At 39.9% G+C, this 23,106-nt stretch overlaps 1 protein-coding gene and 1 long non-coding RNA gene across 5 annotated transcripts in view; one reads left to right on the top strand and one right to left on the bottom strand.

The window, feature by feature from the left end:
- LOC132594538 (uncharacterized) overlaps positions 1–23,106 on the bottom strand; it is a 47,033-nt gene that overhangs the window by 4,063 nt on the left and 19,864 nt on the right. The window contains exon 3 of the long non-coding RNA XR_011377170.1: positions 1,830–1,928. This is a non-coding gene — a long non-coding RNA (uncharacterized lncRNA). The remainder of the gene's footprint in view (positions 1–1,829; positions 1,929–23,106) is intronic.
- OPTN (optineurin) overlaps positions 1–23,106 on the top strand; it is a 41,974-nt gene that overhangs the window by 11,006 nt on the left and 7,862 nt on the right. For all 4 annotated transcript variants that reach the window (XM_060292686.1, XM_060292675.1, XM_030832469.2 and 1 more), the window contains 8 exons: positions 1,481–1,642; positions 3,917–3,990; positions 6,142–6,276; positions 14,630–14,732; positions 16,239–16,354; positions 17,723–17,872; positions 18,249–18,342; positions 19,694–19,852. In XM_060292686.1, coding sequence (XP_060148669.1) covers positions 1,481–1,642; positions 3,917–3,990; positions 6,142–6,276; positions 14,630–14,732; positions 16,239–16,354; positions 17,723–17,872; positions 18,249–18,342; positions 19,694–19,852 — 993 coding nt within the window. The remainder of the gene's footprint in view (positions 1–1,480; positions 1,643–3,916; positions 3,991–6,141; positions 6,277–14,629; positions 14,733–16,238; positions 16,355–17,722; positions 17,873–18,248; positions 18,343–19,693; positions 19,853–23,106) is intronic.

The raw sequence follows: 23,106 nt of genomic DNA, 5'->3' as shown, positions 1-23,106 counted from the left end.
TCCATTCTTCACAGTATACTCAGGGAGGGCAAGAGGGTGGATGTGAAAATCCCTCACAGAGCATAGTCTTGCCCTTCCCCACCTGCTTCCTAGTACCAGGCTAGGCAGTACATTTTCTTTTATGTTTTCGTGCCTTTAAATATACATTTCTTTGGTCTGAGTCATTACCAAGAGAGACTGCATAGGCTTCTAACCTTTCCTTACAGACCTAACCCTTCAGTTTTACAAGGCGGCGTTGCTTTTTGTAACGCTTGTGGGAGTTTCCTAGCAAGACGATGGTCCAAATGAAGGCAGAGCATGATTCCACTGGTGTGAGGGGCATTTCCATGCTGCCAATTACTACAAGCCCTCTCTTCTTAATACTTCATGGACTAGCTGGTTTATGGTCCGTGCACAAGCCTTTCTGATAATTTTTTGGTTTTACTATAAGCCTTTGGGCCTGTTTACCATTCCTTAGGAGATCTGTCATGGGTGTGTGTGTGTGTGTGTGTGTGTGAGAATTTTCTGTGTGTTGCAATCCTCTGATAATCTCAAGTGTATGTGCTTCTGGTGGCACCATGTCCATAAGAGCAGTGAGGGAAGAAATCAGAGAGGCTAAGAAGGTCACGACTGGAAGAGACCACAGAGACCACGTGGTACCACGTCTTTCTTTCTGAGCCGAGAAAACTGAAGCCAAGACATTGAGAGAATCTGCTCAAGGTGACACGTGCTCTGATTAGCAGAGTGTGGACTAGAATCTGCTCTCCCTTCTCCCAAGTAAAAACACCACATGTCCACAGGCTCTTTCTCTTATGACTTTGTCATATGTAGTAACTGCAACAGGATGAACACAGCAGGTACTCAGGGAAATATTAATGTTTATTATTAATTTTTATAGAGGCAGAAATTTAATTTTTCCACCCTTGGTACCAGCCTCTGAATTTTCAGTTTTCTTATTTCTCACCAGACTTATTTTTAGCAACCTTAAAACATGAGCATAGAGTACTGTAGCAACCAGACTACATACCTGGGAGAATTTCGTTGTGTTTTGTTATTACTATAACATTATGCCCTTGGTGCTCTGGCTTCTGAGTAGACATGACAAGAATGGGGAGACAAGAATAGGGGTGGGTATGCATTTGTAGGGGGGAGAAAAAGGCAAGAGGTTGAGTTGTGGCAGTTCTTTGTGGAATTCGGGACTAGAATTTACAAGTCTACCATTGCCAAAGTCTGGCTGGTTACTTTCATGGCATCAGATTATTTCAGCATGCTGAGGAAGCCTTTCTTGTCATGAGGTTATTTTAACTTCCACTTGTTTGCATATGATAAAATAATGTAAGCTTTTCCATTTTAATTGGCATGTCAAAATAAATGGCTAAGGATAAGCTAGAATATCCTACTGTAAAGCATAGCTGTCTTGCCAGTGGGTATGGAGACACTCGAGTCTGATGGCCAAGTCCCTAGCGTGATTCATTAATTCACTTTGCTCCTCGTCCCCAAGGTCCCCAAGGCAGAAGCAGAACAGGAAGTGGAACAGCTGAAGACCCAGGTGGCACGCCTTCAAGCTGAAAAGGTCGATCTGCTGGGCATCGTGTCTGAATTACAACTCAAGCTGAACTCAGGTGGCCCCTCCGAAGACTCCTTTGTTGAAATCAGGATGGCCGTAAGTGTGTTGGTTTTGGTTTTGTTTTAAGCAAGTTACAAAAACCTCACCTGGACAGCTGCTACAAATACCACCATTTCCTTTCAACATGAGGTAGCCAGATAGTGGGGAAACTTCAGCGTAGTCAGCGTAAGTGTATAACATGATGCTTGTGGCTATCATAGCTGAAATGGAAAATACTGATTACCTTTTATGACCAAAGAGATAGTCCTTTTTCTTCCAGTATGTCCTGACAAGAGATAGTCCTTCTTCTTCCAGTATGTCCTGACAAATTTATGTGACTGACCTAAAAAGAAAAAAAAGGCATAAACTTTTTCAGCCCAGGTCTCAAAGCTGTGTTCAGCATTTCACTTAGGTAAGCGGAGCTGTGATCAGATGCGGTAAAATCAAAAGGCTTTAAAACACTGACTAATAACAGAACCCTCTTTTCAAGCAAAGTCTTACGAGGAACGTTGGTATATTAAAACTAAGAAGTGGAGAAAAGAAAGAGCAGAGTGGTTCTGGTTGGACGCTCAGGGAATACCCTGGCTTGTCCCTGCCCTCTAACGGCAGCTGCTAGGGAACCCCCGAGAACAGGGTTTGAAGGCAGGGTGGTCTAACTGGCATGTATGTGCAACCCCAAATGACGCGAGCTGGGCGAGGCAGCATGTGCCGGCCCATCCCTGGTGGGAAGCATGTGTCGGGGTAGCTGGCGTGCAGGCAGTCCTGCTAAAGAGCACAGAAGGTAAGTGAAGCCCAGAGGGACCTCTCCTCTGCCACTAGAAAAAAACTGCATACAGGGTGAGGGAGACAAGCCCAGGAGGAGAAAATCCTCCCTCACACACACAGTCACTCCAGCTTTGTCGGAGTACACGTCTGATACAGGCAGAGAGGTTACCTGTGTCTCTGAAAGAGAAAACTCGACTTTGTAGGTAAGTGGGAGTGGGGCGGGGTGAGGGGCACCTTACGAAAGCTTAATAACTAATGGATGTGTCTGAAATGGTCGAGTGCGACTTTACCTTCTCATTTATTTGCTGTGCACAAGGTGAACAGAGTTGCAAAATGGCTCTTAATAGCCCTACCACCCACGCCCCTCATAAATTTTCGATGAATAGGGGCTGAAGTCAAGCGAAGTAAAATACTAATCAGGAAGTACACTAATGTCAGAGGACTCTTTCTGCAAGTGAGCAAAGATTATGAAAACACAGCGTTGATCAAAGAGCGTTAACCTTCTGCAGATAGCTGATAAAATTCAGGAAGCCCAAGGAGCGTATCAGAAGTTTCCAAATGAGGCTTCTTTCTTGGGATGAATGGTTAGCATAATATTCTCCCTCACTGATGAGTGACAGTTATTTCTAGTGTCAACATGTTTTTCTTGCCTTGCTTCTGTGAACAGAAAAACACTGCCCAAGATTTAGGAATGGTGTGCACACACAGAATTGTCTAGAACCATCTCTGTATTTTTGGAAGATCTTTCTGCTAGCTCACTGGAATAGAAATGTCTTTCAAGGGACTTCCCTGGTGGTCCAGTGGTTAAGAATCTGCCTTCTGATGCCGGGGATGCCGGTTTGTTTCCTGGTCAGGGACCTAAGATCCCACATGCTGCAGGGCAATGAAGCCCACGTGCCACAACTAGAGAGAAGCCCGTACGCTGCAACGAAAGATCCCGCATGCCTCAACTAAGACCCGACGCAGCCAAATAAATAAATAAATATTAAAAAAAAGAAAAAGAAAAAGAAACGTCTTTCAAATCATTTAAGTGTCTTAGTCTTCCTGTTCCCTAAGTGGCCCGACATGCATACAGATTTCTAATAGGACCTAACCTATGCTTGTGAGCCTTGCCCACAGAAAACAGCCTTCTTTTCAACGTGGCTTCAGCAAGTTCTAACATTTTGCATGTTAAAGGACTGTGTGGGAAAGGTATGTGGAACTGTCACTAGCTCTGTGTGACCTTAATCTGGTCGGGGAGAAGGGAACTGCCAAGGAGAAAGAGAAGAAGATAAGCTTTCCTGTGCTGGCGGTCAGGTTGACTGCTGAATGAGAGGAGCCCGACCTTCTCGACCTTCTCGTCTTCGCCTGGATGTTTATAGTCCTGACGGGGAGTGCAGGTTGAGGGAAGGGTAAATTTCCATTACATTTGAGTGACCGAATTTAAACATCTCACATTTCCACGTTTGATAGGTTCCTTGGGTTGTGTGTCATCCAAATTCCTGCTCTTTTGCCTTTTTCTCTTTTGATAAGGAATTTGTCTTGCAGACATACTATGTTAAATCCCTTTTATTTCTGCTTTTACAGGAGGGAGAAGCAGCTGTGGCAACGAAAGAAATCAAGCCAAGTCCTGGGCCCACGAGAACTGATTCCATTGACACGTATGTGAAGACAGACTAGGGCTTTCAGACAGACACGCTGGGCAGTCGTCACTTTCAGCTCTCCCCTGGGAGGCCAAACATGGTGGGCTGAAAAAGCCACTTATTAATTTATACCGGGACCTTTCAAGAATGTTCCATTTGAATTGCTATTTAATGTTGCAGCCCAAACTGGTGGAGAAGAAAAACTATGTTTGGTGCCTTTGTCGGTGAACTGACCCCTCACCACTCTGTGTAGAGGTGTTTCGTCTCCATCAGATGGGCAGTGAAAACAAGCTTCTTCTCAATTAAGAGACCCATGTTTCCTGATTTGTTTACCGGTGCAGTCTGATCCGGACCAGGCTGCCCAGCTGATAAGGGGGAAGTTTCCATTTTGTCTTCCCTGTTCATTCCCGAGTACAAGCCAAGGTGACTAATTCAGGATAATCTTCCATAGCAATGACTGTTGTTGCTCTGAGTGACGGTGGCTGTTTTTTGAAAGTGCCCAGATATCTTACCTGGTGAACTGCAAGTAGACTTGTGACAAGTAGATATTAGGAAGCCGACATCTTAAGAGGTGGGGGGACCTTGAGGAGGAGACGGCAGGGGAACTGGGCACCTGAGTCTCTTGCGGTCAGCTCTGACCCAGAATGCGCTGTCAGCTCATCCTCTGTAAGCAGGTTCCTACTGCATGACTCTGCTTAAGAAGAGTTATCTGAAAATTTCCCTAAGGATCTCTTCCCTCATAGGCTTTTAGTATCTTTTTTCTATAACTTGATGAATGTACTTATAAAACATAAAAGTGGGTTATTTTTTTTTTGTTATGCTCCCAAGCCTTTGTATAAGGGAGAAAATCAGGATTAGATAATATTTTTTCATCAAACAGGGCAGTTGGCAGAAATGAAAGTTACTCCCTTTTTTAGTTAGAAATTCCTCAGCTTCCCCCTTTCCCCTATTGCTTTTTTTAAAAAATTTATTTATTTATATTTATTTATCTTTGTCTGCATTGGGTCTTTGTTGCTGCGCGCAGGCTTTCTCTAGTTGCAGCGAGCGGGGGCTACTCTTTGTTGTGGTGCAAGGGCTTCTCTCTAGTTGTGGCGTGTGGGTTTTCTCTTCTCGAGCTGTGGCGCGCAGGCTCTAGGGCGTGTGAGTTCTGTAGTTGTGGTGCAGGTCCAGAGCACTTGGGCTCTGTAGTTTGCAGCAGGCGGGCTCTGGTTGAGGTGCGCCAGCTCAGTAGTTGTGGTGCACAGGCTTAGTTGCCCCGCACCATGTGGGATCTTAGTTCCCCGACCAGGGATCGAACCCGCGTCCCCTGCATTGTAAGGCTGATTCTTTACCACTGGACCACCAGGGAAGTCCCCACACAGCTATTTTTTAATAACAGCTTCCTTACCCTGTTTGAAAGTATTTTAAGGAGTCAGAGATGGATTTCTAGGTTCAGAGTTTGAGCTTTGGCGATGGGAACTGGGATTGAATCCTGGCTTTTTGTTAGATGTGTGACCTTGAGTAGGTTACTGAAAGAGCAGCTGCTGTTGGCATCAGCATAGCTGTCCAGAATGTTTAGTTGCTGCAGTGCTCGTTGTGGTTTTCTTCATCATTGAACTGCCTCTTGATTTAATCTGAGTTGGAAATCAAGAAAAATATTTGACATGCCAACAGTGCCTACATTTCTCTTCTCTAATTGTTTGAAACCAGAAACAAAAATGATTTTCTTCTCCTGACTAGAGAACGTGGTGGTTTCAGTCGAGATGGAGAAAGGCCGGTGGTCTGCATGTCACCATGGGCAGCACACATGCTTGTGCCCTTTGTATGACTGTGGTCTTCCTGGAGATTAGTCCTCTAGAAAAGCCGGACACCAAAAACCAGGGCTACCTCTGCCCCACTGTTTCGGTGGGTCCTGTGGTCTGGTGCCGTGGAAATGGTGACCATTTGGAGGAAGCGAGCACGTGCAGTGTAAATCGAGGCTACCCATCAGTCCCCACTCCTTCCCTGGAAAGCATGGAGGAGTGAGGCACTGGTGGTCACTGGGCCAGCTGTGCTTGGTCTGTAAATGAGAATTAACTAGAGAATATTCTGGAAAGCAGTTCCTTTAAACCGGTTCCAGTAATATTCGTAGACTCTGACATTTTTGTTTTCTCATGAAAACCTTTTAACCTCTATGCTGTCCTGATGTAGGAGCAAATCTGCAGAAGGTGCCAGGAATTATTTGGAATTTGAGGAATTAACTGTGAGCCAGCTCCTGCTTTGTCTAAGGGAAGGAAACCAGAAGGTGGAGAGACTTGAACTTGCCCTCAAGGAAGCCAAAGAAAGGTATGAAATAGGCAATGCGAAATATGCATACATTGCTTTTTTTTTTTTTTAAGAAGATGTTGGGGGTAGGAGTTAATTAATTAATTAATTAATTTTTGCTGTGTTGTGTCTTCGTTTCTGTGCGAGGGCTTTCTCTAGTTGTGGCGAGCAGGGGCCACTCTTCATCGTGGTGCTCAGGCCTCTCACTATCGCGGCCTCTCTTGTTGCGGAGCACAGGCTCCAGACACGCAGCCTCAGTAGTTGTGGCTCACCGGCCTAGTTGCTCCGTGGCATGTGGGATCCTCCCAAACCAGGGCTCGAACCCGTGTCCCCTGCATTAGCAGGCAGATTCTCAACCACTGCGCCACCAGGGAAGCCCCATACGTTGCTTTTTTAACAGTTTTATTGAGATATAATTAAGATACCATACAATTCATCCATTTGAAGTGTACGTTTCAATTTTTTTTTTTAGAATATTCACAGAGTTATGTAGCCTTTACCACATTATAATTTTAGAACATTTTTCCTTCCAAATAAGCAACCCAATACCTGTTAGCACTCACTCCCCATCCCTCCTAGTAATTCTACTTTCTGTCTCCATAGACTTACCTTTTCTGGACACTTCATACAAATGGAATCATACAACATGTAGTCTTTTGTGATTGGCTTATTTTATTTAGCATAATGTTTTCAAAGTTTATCCATGATGTAGCATGTGTCAGTTCTTTTCTCCTTTTTGTTGCCAAATAATATTCCGTGACGTAACTAGACAACGTTTTGTTTATCTCTTCATCATTTGATGAACATTGGGGTTGTTCCCACTTTTTTCCCATTATGAATAATATTTGCTCTCAACATTCATGCACAATATTTTGTGTGGACATATCTTTTTAATTCTCTGGGTATATCCCTAGGAGTTGAATTGCTGGGTCACATGGTTACTGTTGAATATTTTGAGGAACTACCAAACTGTTTTCCACAGTGGCTGCACCATTTTACATTCTCACCAGCAATGTATGAGGGTTCCACTTATTCCACATCCACATGAACACCACTGTTGTGTATCTTTTTGATTATGACCATCCTCGTGGATGTGAAGTGGTATCTTATTGTGATTTTGATTCTGTTTCCCCAATGGCTAATAATGTTGGGCATCTTTTCATGTTGGCCATTTGTATATCTTCTTCTTTGCCCATTTAAAAAAATTGGATTGTCTTTTAATTATTGAATGGTAAGAGTTCATTAATATTCTGGATACAAGTCCTTTATGAGGTATATGGTTTGCAAATATTTTCTCCCAGTCTGTGACTTATCTTTTCACTTCCTTGTTGCCATCATTTGCCAAAAAAATAAATTTTTTTTATTTTGATCTAGTCCTGTTTATCTGTTTGGTTTTTTGTCCCTTCTGCTTTTGGTGTTGTATCTAAGAAACCATTGCCTAACCCAAGGTTACAAAGATTCACCCCGTTTTTTCCTAAGAGTTTTATACTTTTAGCTCTTACGTTTAAGTCTGTGATCCATATTGAGTACATTTTTGTGCATGGTGTGAGGTAAGGGTCCAACTACATTCTTGCATATGTAGATATATTGCTGTCCCACACCATTTGTTGAAAAGATAATTCTTTTCCTCACTGAATTGTCTTGACACCCCTGGTGTAGATCAGTTGACCATAAATGTAAAGATTAATTCCTAAAGACTCAGTTTTATTCACTTGATCTACATGTCTATCCTTATGTCAGTACTACACAGTCTTGATTACTTTAGTTCTGTAGTAAATTTTGAAATTGGGAAATGCAAGTCCTCCAATTTTGTTCTTCTTTTAAAAGATTGTTTTGACTATTCTGGGTCCCTTGTTTTTTTTTTATGTAATTCTTAGGATAAGTTTGTTAATTTGGGGGGAAAAGCCAGCTGGGATTTTGTTAGGGATTGCATTGAATCTGGAGATCGATTTGGGAAGCATTGCCATCTTAACAATATTAAGCCTTCTGATCCATAAACATGGGTGTCTTTCCATTTACTTAGGTCATCCTTAATTTCTTTCAATGATGTGCTGTAGTTTTCAGCATACAGGTCTTGCACTTCTTTTTCAAAATTTATTCCTTTGTATTCTAGTCTTTTTGGTGCTATTATACATGAAATTGTTTTCTTAATTTCATTTTTGGATTATTCATTGCTAGTGTAGAGAAATACAACTGATTTTTTTTTTTTTTTTTGCGGTACGTGGGCCTCTCACTGTTGTGGCCTCTCCCGTTGCGGAGCACAGGCTCCGGACGTGCAGGCTCAGCAGCCATGGCTCACAGGCCTAGCCACTCTGCGGCATGTGGGATCTTCCCGGACCGGGGCACGAACCCGTGTCCCCTGCATCGGCAGGCGGACTCTCAACCACTGCACCACCAGGGAAGCCCCTACAACTGATTTTTGTATATTGATCTTGTAGCCTGCAACCTTGCTGAATTCATTTATTAGTGCTAATCATTTTTTTAGTGGATTCCTTAGGATTTTCTGTAAACAAGATCATGTCATTTGCAAAGAAATAGTGTTACTTCTTCCTTACCAACCAGGATTCCTTTTATTTCTTTTTTTTGCATAATTGCCCTGGCTAGACTTCCCGTACAGTGTTAAATAAAAGAGGAGAAAGTAGACATCCTTGTCTTGTTCCTGATCTTGGAAGAGAACGCTTTCAGTCTTTCACCATTAAGCTGGTATTACCTTTGTTTTTCATAGATGCTTTTATCAAGTTGAGAAGCTCCCTTCTATTTCTAGTTGCAATTTTTATCATGAAAGGGTTTTGGATTTTGTTAAATGCTTGTTCTGAGTCTATGAAGATGATTGTATGGGTTTTTTTTTTAATATTTACCTTTATTTATTTGGCTGTGCCAGGTCTTCACTGCAGCATGGGAGATCTTTTTAGTTGCGGCATGCGGGCTCTTAGTTGTGGCATGCAGACTCTTAGCTGTGGCAGGCATATGGGCTCTAGTTCCCTGACCATGGATCGAACCCGAGCCCCCTGCATTGGATCACAGAGTCTTAACCACTGGCCCACCAGGGAAGTCCCTGTATGGGTTTTTTTTAACCTCTATTAATATAATGTATTACATCGATTGATTTTCCAATGTCAAACTAACTTTTCACCCCTGGATAAATCCCACTTGGTCATGACGTATGATCTTTTTTATATGTTGCTGGTTTGGATTGCTAGTCTTTTGTTAAGGATCTTTGCATCTGTATACCTAAGGGGTACTGGTCCGTAGTTTTCTTTTCTTATGTTGTCTTTGTCTGGCTTTGGTATAAGGGAAATACTGGCCTCATAGAATGTGGTATACACACGCACTTTAGGATAAAATTTATTTACCTCATAGAGTTGTGAAGTCAATGAATTTCTACGTGTGAATGAACTTTTTATGAAGGCAAAGTGCGAAATCACATAAGACGGGGGAGATAATGCAACAGTTTTAGGGTTCCATTGATTGCAACATTTAATAATAAATATACTATAAATAGAATATACTATAATATACATAAATATATTATGTCTGAGACATAATTAATTCTCTCAGACATTATAAATGGCTCATTAATCTTAAAATTATAGCACTATAAGAAGCACTTTCTAACTGAAGCAGTTGAAATTTTTAACTATAAGATCTGTTTTTAAAATATGAAGCGTAAGTTATTTATTCAGAATGAGGGTAACCTAGAATATTCAGTGTTTGTCCAATGACTTATTTGATCGTCAGCTCTTTTCAGAGGTGAAAAAGGTATGATAGCTATGAATCGTAGGTTTTTACCCCATATCCTACCACTGTCCCTTAGAAAAGTTCAGAGGTTAACTTCCAGGAAACTAGTACCATGTATTCTAATGGAGTAAAATATTCATCCTGCCTTTTTGACAAGTCCCAAAATCTAGTACTAATGCACAGAAAAATAATTAAGTAAAAGCATTCTTTTTACACCTTAATTATTCCAGCCAATTTTTAAAGGGAAGATGTTTTGTTTTGAAAAAGACCCTTAATAGTCATAAGTAATCAGTGTGTTTCTGTTTCATTGGCACGTTTACCCTCCTGAGTTCTGCACACCATTCTAAGAAGTCAAGTTTAGCCAGTAATTCATCCTTCCTCAGATAACATGATTAGCTTTAATGATAAAAGTATAAACTTAGGAATTTTCTGATTATACATCCGGATCTTTCATATAATCTAGTATATATTTCCTGCTTTCAAAATAATGATAGCTCTCTGTCTGGAGGTATAGCTTTTCAGATTGCAGCTAGGAAGTCAGGCCTGCCTTTGAGATGGGTTTTTCCCTCTCTCACCCTGAGCTCCCTGTAAAGGATCCCTTTCTCAATAGCATTAAATTTCCATTTTGTGAGTCAGCCTTCTCGCAGTATTTAACACCTGGCAAGTCAGTGATTGGTTGCCAAGAGTAATGTTCCCCGTGTGGGTATATTAGGATGACCTCCTGGCTAAGGTCGGACTGAAATCAAGAAATAAAATCACTGATTCCTGGACAACCTGGCTTGATTTACTATGTGGGATATGATGGAAAGACGTTCCAAGACCTAACATGTCTTCTTCTCAAATACATAAGTCAGTCTTCAACCATTTTCATGAGAAATAGGGGTAACAGACAGTTTAAAATTTACTCTGAAAAGTTTTAGGGATTTGTGGGGACAGCGGACAACAGACTTGCCTTTCTTCCATTGTTTGCCAGGATTCATATTTCGTGCAATTTGTGTCTTCTAAACAAACTTAAACTGATAGCCAGGAAGGAGAGGGAAAGTATACATGAAGTGTGACCCGGGATAATCAAGAGGTAGTAGGGAAAAGTCAGCCGAGATGAAAATTTGCCCTACAAAATTAAGTTGAAATTCAAATGTAGGTCAGAAGCCTGCGTCATATGTGAGTGGCGTGATAACGGCCCATCCTTCAACCCTGCACCAACCAGCTCTTGGCCCATTGATTTGCTTAGCTAGAAACAGTGCCTGTGCACCAGTTAGGTTGGGCAGTTTGCAACAGATACTAATGCTGTTTGTTTATTTGTTATTATCACTAAGTTTTTAATTTTTAAAAAATTTTTTAATTGTTTTTTTTCGGTACGCGGGCCTCTCACTGTTGTGGCCTCTCCTGCTGTGGAGCAGAGGCTCCGGACGTGCAGGCTCAGCGGCCATGGCTCACGGGCCCAGCCGTTCCACGGCATGTGGGATCTTCCCGGACCGGGGCACGAACCCGTGTCCCCTGCATCGGCAGGCGGACTCTCAGCCACTGCACCACCAGGGAAGCCCCTATCACTAAGTTTTTTAAAAATCAGGTTTGAATTCACATAGTTTAAAGAATTGGTTCCACAAGCTTTTTATGGAAAAACAGTAATTCTTTGACCAACCCCCCTCCACCCCCCACCTCCTTTTCCTGCTTCTCAGACAACCACTTGCAACATATTTAGCTGGTTCTTTTGATACATACTCCCATATATCAAGATTAAATTGCTACTTAAATTTTGTTTCCTATTTTAGACATAATCTATTGACCTCCCGCTATGAAGGATGAGGATTTAACTGCCTTTCACCCTCACCGTTGTCACTCCACACACTTCTGGACCCTTCTTCCCACCCCACTCCAAAACTGATTATATTGACATTCAGTTAGGTCACTACTGTTTATTATTATTTTGCGTACATACCCATGCACACATACAGTTCTCTGTTGAGCTGTGCTCTATGCTTTGACCACTTTTCCTTTTTTATACTTTAAAAAAAATCTCTATGCAGAATTACCTTTACAAAAATTTGCTTAGTTTCACCATACTCTTCTCCAGTGAGGAAATCTCAATTACATTCAAACATGTTAGTAGTCTAATAGTTTTCTCTTGAAGACTTTTCTCCTGGAGTCAGCCTGGTTGTTATCTAGGTCCTGCTGTATTGCAGTCATCTTGGAATCTCCCTTTGTCATTGTCCTGTGGAATTCCTTCATCTCTACTGCGTTGGATCACCTGTTTACTGAATCCAATGCCTTTCTCATTCCCTAAATATCTTTAAATATCTCCACTAACTTACTAAGAAAGAATATATGGGAAGGATATTTTCTGAGAACTGCATATCTGAAAATGTCTGTTTCTACCTTTTTATACTTAATGGATAATTTGGCTAGATATACAAATCTGTATTGGATATAATTTTCCCTCCAAATTTTGAAAGCATTACTTCATCGTATTCTAGCTTTTGGTGTTAATGTTGAAAAACTCATTGCCATTCTGATTCTTAATCTTTTGGTTTAAAACTTCTTTTGTTTTTCCTCTCCCCCAAAGGTTCTTTGCTCTGTCCCAAGTTTTCTGACATTTCACATGTGCTTTGGTGTGACCTTGTTTTCATCCATTTGTTCTGGAGATTCTTGGCCTCTTTCTTTCTGCAAACTCATGTCCTTCAGTTCTCAAAAAATGATCTTGAAATAATTCAGGGATAATCTCTTATCCTCAGTTTTCTCTGTTCTCTCATTCTAGCACTACTGTTATTTTTAATTGGACCTCCTGGACCAGTCCTCTGACTTTCTCAACTGGGTGTTCCTCTTTTCCATTTTTCTCTCTCTCCTTATCTCTCTCTTTCTCTCCATCCCCCCTTCACTCTTGCTCTTTCTCTTTTTCTGCTTTCTGATACATTTGATCAACTTTCATCTTCTTTGTGGGGCGGGGGACAGTTCCTTTGAATGTTCCTCTTCCATTTTATTATGGTGGTAATACGTTTCCTTCTGTCCCTATTAATGATAGGTTTTTTGTGTTTTATTTGAAGTTTTTCCCCTTGGCATATTCTAATTTCAGTAAGTTGTTTTACTTTCTGGTTTACTTTGTCTGTTTCATTTTAAGGTTTTCCTGAAATGTCTGGTAATCTTTACTGTTTGATTGGATTTAAGACTGGGGGGTTAGATGCTGATCAAAGTGCTGTGTGGGGCTTCCCTGGTGGTGCAGTGGTTGAGAATCCGCCTGCCAATGCGGGGGACACGGGTTTGAGCCCTGGTCCAGGAAGATCCCACATGCCGCGGAGCAACTAAGCCCATGCGCCACAACTACTGAGTCTGCGCTCTAGAACCTGTGAGCCACGACTGCTGAAGCCCGCACACCTAGAGCCCATGCTCTGCAACAAGAGAAGCCACCGCCATGAGAAGCCCGCACACCTAACAAAGAGTAGCCCCCGCTCGCCGCAACTAGAGAAAAGCCCGCACGCAGCAACGAAGACCCAACACAGCCTAAAATAAATAAATAAATAAATTTATTTAAAAACAAAGTGCTGTGTGCATGTGTAGGGAGATCTGGCCGGGAGGTTTCCTTGGGGAAGTCTTACGTCAGAAACTTTAAATCTTTTCCTTTTCCTGATCAAATTCTCCAGAGGAGACTTTTCCAGTCTCCTGTCTGAAGGGTACTTTTCTAGATGCCAGCATTCTGGAGATGAGTAGGAACAGAGGCTGAGGGTCTTAGTATTCTGTAAGTTCCCCTCTTTTCAGTAGGGAACCCAACCCCTCAACTCTGATTAATGACTCTGAGTCAAGAGACACTTTATTTTATGACCTTCTAGTCATTCTTAAACAGGTCCCAACTTTATCCCCACGTCCAGAGGTACCTGGTGTCACTGATTCCTGAGCCTTTGGGGTCCCACAGTATGAAGTGGGTTCCATCTTGGCTATCCCTACTGGTGGCTCAGATCCAGTCCTCTTGGGCTATCTAGTCAGTTCCCACTCATACCTAATGCTTCCCAAATCTTCTTGCTATTATTTCCTCTCCCTTTCTCTTTGTTCTTGTAGGTATGTGGTTTTTAAAAGTCATTTTAGTGGCATTCAAGGTGGGAGAAAAATTACATGCGTATATTTAAATCTACCGTCTTTAACCACAAGTCTCTTTATTTCATTTGTATCGGGATGGCTTTCATATGATTATGATTCAGTGTAAGAATGTTGCTATATTTGTTTGTTTTCAGGACCTCATAAACTTATATGGGTCCCAAAAAACAAGTCTTTCCCTCTCTGCCGGATCCTTATAAAGGGACACCCACTCTCATGTAGCACATATGCATGCACATGTGTACAAACATAAAAACACAAATTTAAAAAATATTTCTGTGCATGACAATGACGTGAAAAGAGGCAGTATTTTTTAGTGTTCAAGATAAATTATACATATCTTATACCTCCATGTGCATTCATCCCTTAAATCAATTCTAGCCAATATCAGATTGAAAGCAAAACCAGAGCTAATATAGAGAATGCGAAGAGATTTTGAAAACATTGATCTTCTATCCAGATTTTGAACAGTGTTCTTTTCAGTGCTTCCGCAATTGTTTTCCCTCTGGAAGCCAAAGAGAAAGTAACTTTTCTATATTCTTTAATTTTTCAGAATTTCTGATTTTGAAAAGAAAGCGAAGGATCATTGTGAGATTGAGACCCAGACAGAGGGGCGCACAGAACAAGAGAAAGAAGAGGAGAAAGGCACGGAAACTGTGGGTACTAAGAGTCTAAGACTGTTACCACACCCCCGGTGGACAGAGAGTAGTGCAGGCGCTGGAGCCGCGTCTTGTGATGTGTTATTGGCTTTCGCAATAGAGAAATAATTTCCATGTTGAGTATTTTCTATTTCTCTCATATTTCCTTGTCCTGATCTGAATTTCATTCATTGTAAATTGTACTGAGATGTATTCCTGTCCTAGTGATTCTAGGAAATCACGTCTCTCTCTCTTCTTGGCTGATTTTCTCTCCAGAATTCCTAAGTGGACAGGCCCACTAATTGAGAAAGGAATTTTGTCCAATTTATAATAAGATCATTTGAGGATGTGACCCAGAAAGATCTTGGTTCTATCCCACTACTGGTTTGAACAAAAGAGTATGAACAAAAAAGGCTCATTTTTATATACATGCTCATATACATTTCTGTTCTGTGGCAACTCAGAGACGTGCCTCGTAGCCTGCAAACAGTCCGAAGCTTGGGGAAAGGTCATGAAGGCAGGAAGTTGTAAGACCCATAGTAGCCCGTGAGAAAGGCATTTACATAAAATACTTTAGCTAATTTATTTATACAGCAAGTATATATCAAATGCCTACTGTATGCCATGCTCTGGGCTGAGTCTCCTACTTTCAAGAGAATGGAGAATATTTTAAAAACTGAGATGAAGAGAACACCTGTGAGTAGTAGTACCCTGTTGACTACAACTAATCGGTAACTAATAATAGAGAAGTACTGAGACTTCCATGGCACCATAAAACTCACTGACAAAAATTCTAGAGCTGCCAGGGAAAAGGCAGTACAGTGAAAATAGTTGAGTAAACTAGAAAAATAAATCAGTCAGGGAACATGGGCATGAGTTGCTAGCTGGATAAATTAGATTGTGCTTTGACATCACTGTGATCTATGATCCCTTGAACTATGATCAGGATTCTTTTCTTTTTTTAATTTATTTATTTTTGGCTGCTTTGGGTCTTTGTTACTGCGTGCGGGCTTTCTCCAGTTGCGTCGAGCAGGGGCTACTCTTCATTGCAGTGCACGGGCTTCTCATTGTGGTGGCTTCTCTTTGTTGTGGAGCATGGGCTCTAGGCACGTGGGCTTCAGTAGTTGTGGCTCACGGCTCTAGAGCACAGGCTCAGTAGTTGTGGTGCACGGGCTTAATTGCTCCATGGCATGTGGGATCTTCCTGGACCAGGGCTCTAACCTGTGTCCCCTGCGTTGGCAGGCAGATTCTTAACCACTGCACCACCAGGGAAGTCCAGGATTCATTTTAATTAAGATAAAGACATTATCACAAGTGCATCCAAACTGATCAGTTAATGATCTATAATGAAACAGAGTTGTACCCAAAGCTTTTTTTTTCCATACAAGATATTTGGGGCGTTAATTGCCAAAAGTTTAATCAATTCAGCAGTCTTATTTAGACACCAGTGGTTCACACTGTTTTCTCACAAAGAGGTTCATTTAGCCTCTGATAAACGCGTGTTTGTGATTGCCTGGATGACAGGTTGGAAGTGAAGTGGAAACGTTGAACCTTCAGGTGACAACCCTGTTTAAGGAGCTTCAGGAGGCTCACACGAAACTCAGTGAGGCTGACCTGATGAAGAAGAGACTTCAGGAAAAGTAAGAATGAGAGACGAATTTTATCCTCCTTTGAAAAGTGTACAGTTTTACAAAATATGTTAATATACACAAATATAGTTTTATTACTGTTTTACTGAGTAAAAGAAAAAGAGACCTAATTAAAATATGAATTCAGAAAACACTAATGTTCAGGTTAATATAGAAACATATTAAGAAGTCCTTGTAGTAATATGGGGGAATGGGCCCAAGGGACTCTGATTCTGCTGTTTGGGGACATTTGTTAAGCGTATATGAAGACCTGGAAAAAGCAGTGAGCCAGACTTCCTGTGACTTACGTGAGCTGACCACATTGATGTGAACAAACATAAAAGCTACAAAGGGCAAGAAGAACTTGAGTGAGATTTACTTAGGAAAAAAAAATTGATTTTCAATCAGTTATGAAGTCTAATTTATAAATTGGGAGAATTTTGCATTTGCTTGTTTCTCTTGATGTAAGAAGTTATCCCAAATTTAGGAAAGCTAAGTTGATGTTGTTCTTTTGGATTAGTTAGCAAACATATTTCTAGCCCAATATACAAGTGTATGTTTCCACGGAGTTACACTGACCAAGGTTGTACAGTATTAATGGTTATCTAGTACAGCATAGCAGCTGATGCGAAGGACTTTGGAGAAACAGACCTAAGGGTGAAATATGGATCTACCCCTTCTTTGTGGTATTACCCTGGACAAGTTATTTATTTAACCTCTCTGAGTCTCAGTTTTATCATTTGTAAACTGTGTGTCATAATTCTGACTTTGTATTAAGTAAGCTAATGTTTAACATGCTTTGCGTTAATGCCTTGCACGTAGCTATCAATGGTTTGTATTTGCTGTTATATTGAAATTTTCTCTCTGATCTTTAAGAGGACTGAAAGCATTTCCTTCTCCCCTATTGAATCTTTGTCAGAAGTCATATTTTTTATGCTTAACAGAGCCCATAGTTTTAAAAATACTAAAGATATCCATGGATCACTATATGAGAAGCACCTCTAGCCAATTACTAGTTTGGTCTGTATCTAAATCACAGAAATATATTTGCATGACTAGTTGAAACAATTACTCCAGGTAGACAGTAGCTTGTGTGATCTTAGATCTGTACTTGTTTATGCTAGGCATAACGGTTCAGAAATATGGAAATTTCTTTTACAAAAATCTGTATTTTTTTATATTCAGGCATAATGGTTCAGAAATATTACTTACTTCTAGTAAAGAAGCAGGGAGGATAAAATATTTAATTTTGTACTGTTAAATTTTTGAAAAATGTAATCCTAAAATTCTTTGCATTTGCTACATAATCTGGGGATTCGTTTAAAAGCCACTGAGAAATGAAGTATTGTTTTGTCCTCATGAAATTTTGCTCTTTCTTAGATGTCAGGCCCTTGAAAGGAAAAATTCTCCAAACCCATCAGAGCTGAATGAAAAGCAAGAGCTTGTTTATAATAACAGAAAGTTAGAGCTCCAAGTAGAAAGCATGCGATCAGAAATCAAAATGGAGCAAGCAAAAACAGAAGATGAAAAGTGAGTATGCTGTGACTGAATGGCTACTTGCTAAAAGAAGATAGAATAGCTCTTTTATGCAGATTGGAATCAGGATTTAAGAATAAATTTAAAATTTTTTTCTCTTTTATTTATTTGAAGGCGTACTAGTAGACTTTTCTGAGGCGATAAATGTTAAGTTTTATAATAACAATTATGAAAATTATTTGTAATCTATCTTGATTGGGGAGGGGGGAATTGTTTTCTTTGCAAGTAAGAACATGCTAGTAGGTGGTGGGATGATAAGGGTGGGAGGGAAGATTTTGTCACCTGAGTGTTCAGAAGAGGGTTGGGAGGTAAGACTAAGCTTCTATGATATTTTTCCCAAGATTCCATTTTAAAATTTCTTTCTAAATAGGTCCAAATTAGCCACTCTACAGTTGACACACAACAGGCTTCTTCAAGAATACAATAATGCACTGAAAACAACTGAGGAACTAAAAAGAAGAGAGGTACTCATAGAAAAAAAATTACTTTCATAGCCATTTAACATTTTATGTAAATATCTAAAGTAGTTGTGTTAATCCTTAACTAGGTCTGGTTTCAAGGGTTGTTTTTCCATTTGTAATTGATTTCTTGTGTCTAAGTGTTTATAACATTTTATAACTCCTGATATTCCACACATGTATAATGTGCCTTGTGTACAGAGGTGATGTGCATGTCCTATGGTCGGAGTACAGTTTTAGCATTTTTTAAATAAATTTATTTACTTATTTATTATTTATTTTTGGCTGCATTGGGTCTTTGTTGCTGTGCGCGGGCTTTCTCTAGTTGCAGTGAGTGGGGGCTACTCTTCGTTGCTGTGCACGAGCTTCTCATTGCAGTGGCTTCTCTTGTTGCAGAGTGCGGGCTCTAAGCACGCAGGCTTCAGTAATTGTGGCACACAGGCTCAGTAGTTGTGGCTCGCGGGCTCTAGAGCACGAGCTCTAGAGTACAGGCTCAGTAATTGTGGCGCCTGGGCTTACTTGCTCCGTGGCTAAGCTTTTAGCATTTCTAACAGTGGATGGGTTTGTAGGAGAGCTGAGCCTGGGCTCCTACATGAGTAATGACTGTATAGTGAGACTGCTGCCTGGAGCTATCACAGGGCTAGCTTGCCTGCTGTCAGTGAACTTGAGGCCCTGGACTTATCCGGCTGCATCTTAAATTATTGTAATAGTAATAGTAATAATGCCCCCAGAATGGTGTGATAATTTAAACACCATGGATAGAGATGTCAGGTGATAGATGTAGTAATTAACCCGATGGTGGGAATCCTTTCACGATGTATATGTATATCAAATCATCACATTGTACACTTTAAATATTTTACAATTTTATTTGGCAGTTTTACCTCAATAAAGCTGGAATAAATAAAGACCACAGGAGCTTTGAATTAGAAGGGGTCTTTGAGTTTATATTCTTAGAAATATATTTTCTGTTTTTCATTTACTTTTACTAGAATATTGTTCCTCTCTAGGACCTAGTAAATTTTTAATTCAAACATTCCACTGACTTCATAAAGTTAAGAGTAATGTGAGTGAAAGAATAGGAGTATCAGCAGCTTACACCCGCCCTGAGATAGGGTATACTATTTTCTCCCTTATTTTAGTGTTTTCTTTTTATAAATCATTATTTTAAATTAGGAAATTATTATCTTCAAGGGGTAAATTCAGTGCATGAAAGTTGCCGAATAAGTTATCACTGCTGATTACCAGAATAGTTTACAGCCAGTCATTTTTTAAAAAATAAACCTTCATCTAATATTTTACTAAAATAGGTTGAATTATTTCAAAACCATGTCTAGAATAAGTTTGTCTTTTTCAGTCGGAAAAAGTGGATAAGGTGGTGCTGCAGGAACTGAGTGGAAAGCTGGAACTGGCAGAGAAAGCCCTGGCTTCCAAGCAGCTCCAAATGGATGAGATGAAGCAGACCATCGCCAAGCAGGAGAAGGACCTGGAAACCATGGCTGTTCTCAGGGCTCAGGTAGGCTTCGTTCCCAAATGTGAGCCGAGGCAGGCCAACCCCGATTATATTCTCTAACAGGAAAGTGATAGTGCTTAAAGTATCTGTTTTGATTTTATACTATTTCCACCAGTATATTTTTAAAAACCTTTTTACTGAAGTATATCACAGGTGGAAAGTGCACCACACTTTTAAGGGTATTACTCACTGAATTTACCCATTCTACAGTTTATAGACAGCTGGATTGTTTCCAGTTTGGGGCTTTGTGTTTAATGTTGCTCTGTCATTCTTACGCGTGTCTCTTTGTTCACCTGTGCATTCGTTTCTGTTGGGTACACACCTAGGAGTGGAACTGCTTGTTCATAGAGTATGCATGTTACCCAGCTTTAACAGATAATGCCAAAGAGGTTTCCAAAGTGGACCAGTTTTCACTCCCACCAACAGAGAGTTCCTGTTGCTCTATATCCTTACCCATACTTGTATTAGAATTTTTAACGATTCTAGTGGGTTTATGATGGTGTCTCATTAAATCTGCATTTCCCTGATGGTATGAGAGTGAGTACTTTTTCAGATGTTTACGGCCTTCTAAGCATCCCCTTTTGTGAAGAGCCTGATCAGGTCTTTGCCCAGTTTTCTTCTGGTTTTCTGGCTTTTTCTTCAATTTATAGGAGTTCTTCATATATTCCACATACAAGCCCTTGCCAGTTATACTTTTTGCAGATTTCTTCACTCTATGATTTGCCTTTCCACTCTCATGAAGGTGTCTGTTGAACGAAAATTCTTAATTTTAATGCAATCCAGTTTATGAGTCTTTTTATTTATGATTATAGTACTTTTTGTGTCCTGTTTTAAAAACTTTCACTATCTCAGGGCCATGAACATATTCTCCTATGTTGTCTTCTAAAAGTTTTATGGTTTTGCCTTTTACATTAAGATCTAAAAACCATCTGGAATTAGCTTTTCTATATGGAGTGAGGTAAGGGTAAAGATTCATATTTTTTTCTGCATGAATATCCTGTTCATTTGGCACCATTTATTTAAAAGGTCATCTTAAGGACTCTGATGCCCTCTTTGTCACATATTGTGTCCAGGTACCCACGGGTCTATTTCTGGATTCTATACTGTTCCATTGGGCTATTTGTACATCCTTGCTCTGGTACCATACTGTCTTATTATAAAGAATCAAATGCTTTGATATCTGGTAGCAAGTCTTCCTACCTCATTGAGATTCTTCAAGAGGACCTTAGGTTTTCCTTTTCTTATAAATTTCAGAATTCGCTTGATATTTTCTACACAGAAAAAAAACCCTGGGATTTTGATTAGAATTTTATTAAATATATAAAAATCAATTTGGAGATGATTGGCAACTTTACATCATTGACTCTTCCAGTCCACAAACATGACATATCTTCTTTAATTATTTTCAGTCATATTTTTAATCTTCTTAGTAAAGGTTTTGCTCATCTTTTATTAGATTATTCCTAGATATTTTCTATTTTTTTGATATTTTCTATTTTTATGATAGTTTTATAAATAGCATTTTTAAAACTTCATTTTCTAATGGTTGCTGCTATATAGAAATACAATTGATTCCTAATATTGACTTTCCATGCAGTAAACTTACTCAACTCACATTTTAATTCTAATAATATTTCTAAATATTCCTTTGGACTTGGTACACTAAGATCAGTTAAATAATGACAGTTTTTTTTTTTCCTTTCCAGTTCATTATATTTTTTTTCTTTCTTTTTCTTGCCTTATTGCACTGGCTGGGACCCCAGTGCAATGCTGTGTAACAGTGGAGAGAGCAGGCAGCCTTGCCTTGCTCTCAGTCTCAGTGGCAGTGTTTCCAACATTTCACTGTTGAGTGTGTGGTGTTTGGTATAGGCTTTTCATGGGTATCACTTACTAGATTAAGAAAATTCCCTTCTCTTCCTTGTTTGCCAAAAATGTTTATTTTGAGTGGATGTTGAATTTTATTTAGGAAATGTTTTTCTTCGTATAATGATATAATTAGATAATTATATGCCTTTTTCCTTTAATTTGTTAATGTGGTAAATCACACTGATTTTTAAAATATTAAAGTTTGCCTTTCTTGAATTATTCTCTGTATATATTGTTGGATTTGGTTTGCTTATATTTTGCTTAGGATTTTTGTATCTATATTCTTGAGTAAGATTGGCCTAGAATTTTCTTTCTGCTCATGTCCTTGTTGGGTTTGGATGTCAGGGTTTTACTGGCCTCATAAAAACAAGTTGGGGCACATTTCTTCTCTCACTGTTCTCTGGAAGAATTTGTGTACAATTGGCTGGTTGTGACTGTTTTGGCCCACTTTTCATACTGGTGGGTGGAGTCCTTAGAGAAGAGTTTTATTAGTGAACATACATCCTGCCTGAGATGTAAAATCACCAAAAAAGTGGGGGGAAACCTTTTTTTGTTTGTTTTTATTTTGTTTGCTTAATTAAAAGTGGGATCATGCCATACATTTTGCACTACTTTTTCATTCATGATATATCTTGGATATCTCTCCATGTTATTACTCACAGCCATATGTAGTTTTTTTTAACAGTTGTATGGTGTCCAAAGTATACATTGCCATGACAGGTTTAACCAGTCCTCTATTAATGGACCTGTAGGTTGTACCAGTATTTTTGCTATTATCAACAATGCTGAACTGAACATTCTTGTATCTGTGTCTTTGTGCACTTGTGGAATCTCTAGTAAGATACAGAAATGGAATGGTTGGGTCATTGGATATGACTGTTTTTAAGTTAAATAAGTATTACCAAGTTGTCTTCCAAAAATGCATAATGAAAATTATTCTCTTACCCGAAGTAGATGAGAGCTCCTATTTCCCCACATCCTTGCATCACTCTTTTAAATGTTTGCCAATCTGAAGAAGATAAACAGATTATTTGTAGTGTAACAATGCCAGAAGTTTATTATTCCCTATATACATACTCAGTACCAGCTGCCCAGAGTGGCTGGCCCAGTGAAATATGGAAGTGGTTGACTGAACTTATGGTTTTAGTTTTATTTCGACAGGAATAGAATTTCAACCTGAGCTCTTTAAGGCATTTCCTTTGTTTGTGCATGGTACTGTAGTCATGTACTTTTGCCATGTTCTGTACAGAGACATTTGTTTTGATGGATACTCTTGTTCATTCATTCAACAACTCTTTTTTGAGCACTTTATGTCAGACACTGTTCTCACTGCTGGGGATATAGGAATGGACAAAACAAAGGCCCAGTTCTTACTGGCTCAAAGCTCATAA

Source organism: Globicephala melas, chromosome 2, assembly GCF_963455315.2.
Source record: "Globicephala melas chromosome 2, mGloMel1.2, whole genome shotgun sequence".
NCBI lineage: Eukaryota > Metazoa > Chordata > Mammalia > Artiodactyla > Delphinidae > Globicephala > Globicephala melas.
Note: the sequence above shows the minus strand (reverse complement) of the source record. Positions and strands in the feature narration are given on the sequence as shown.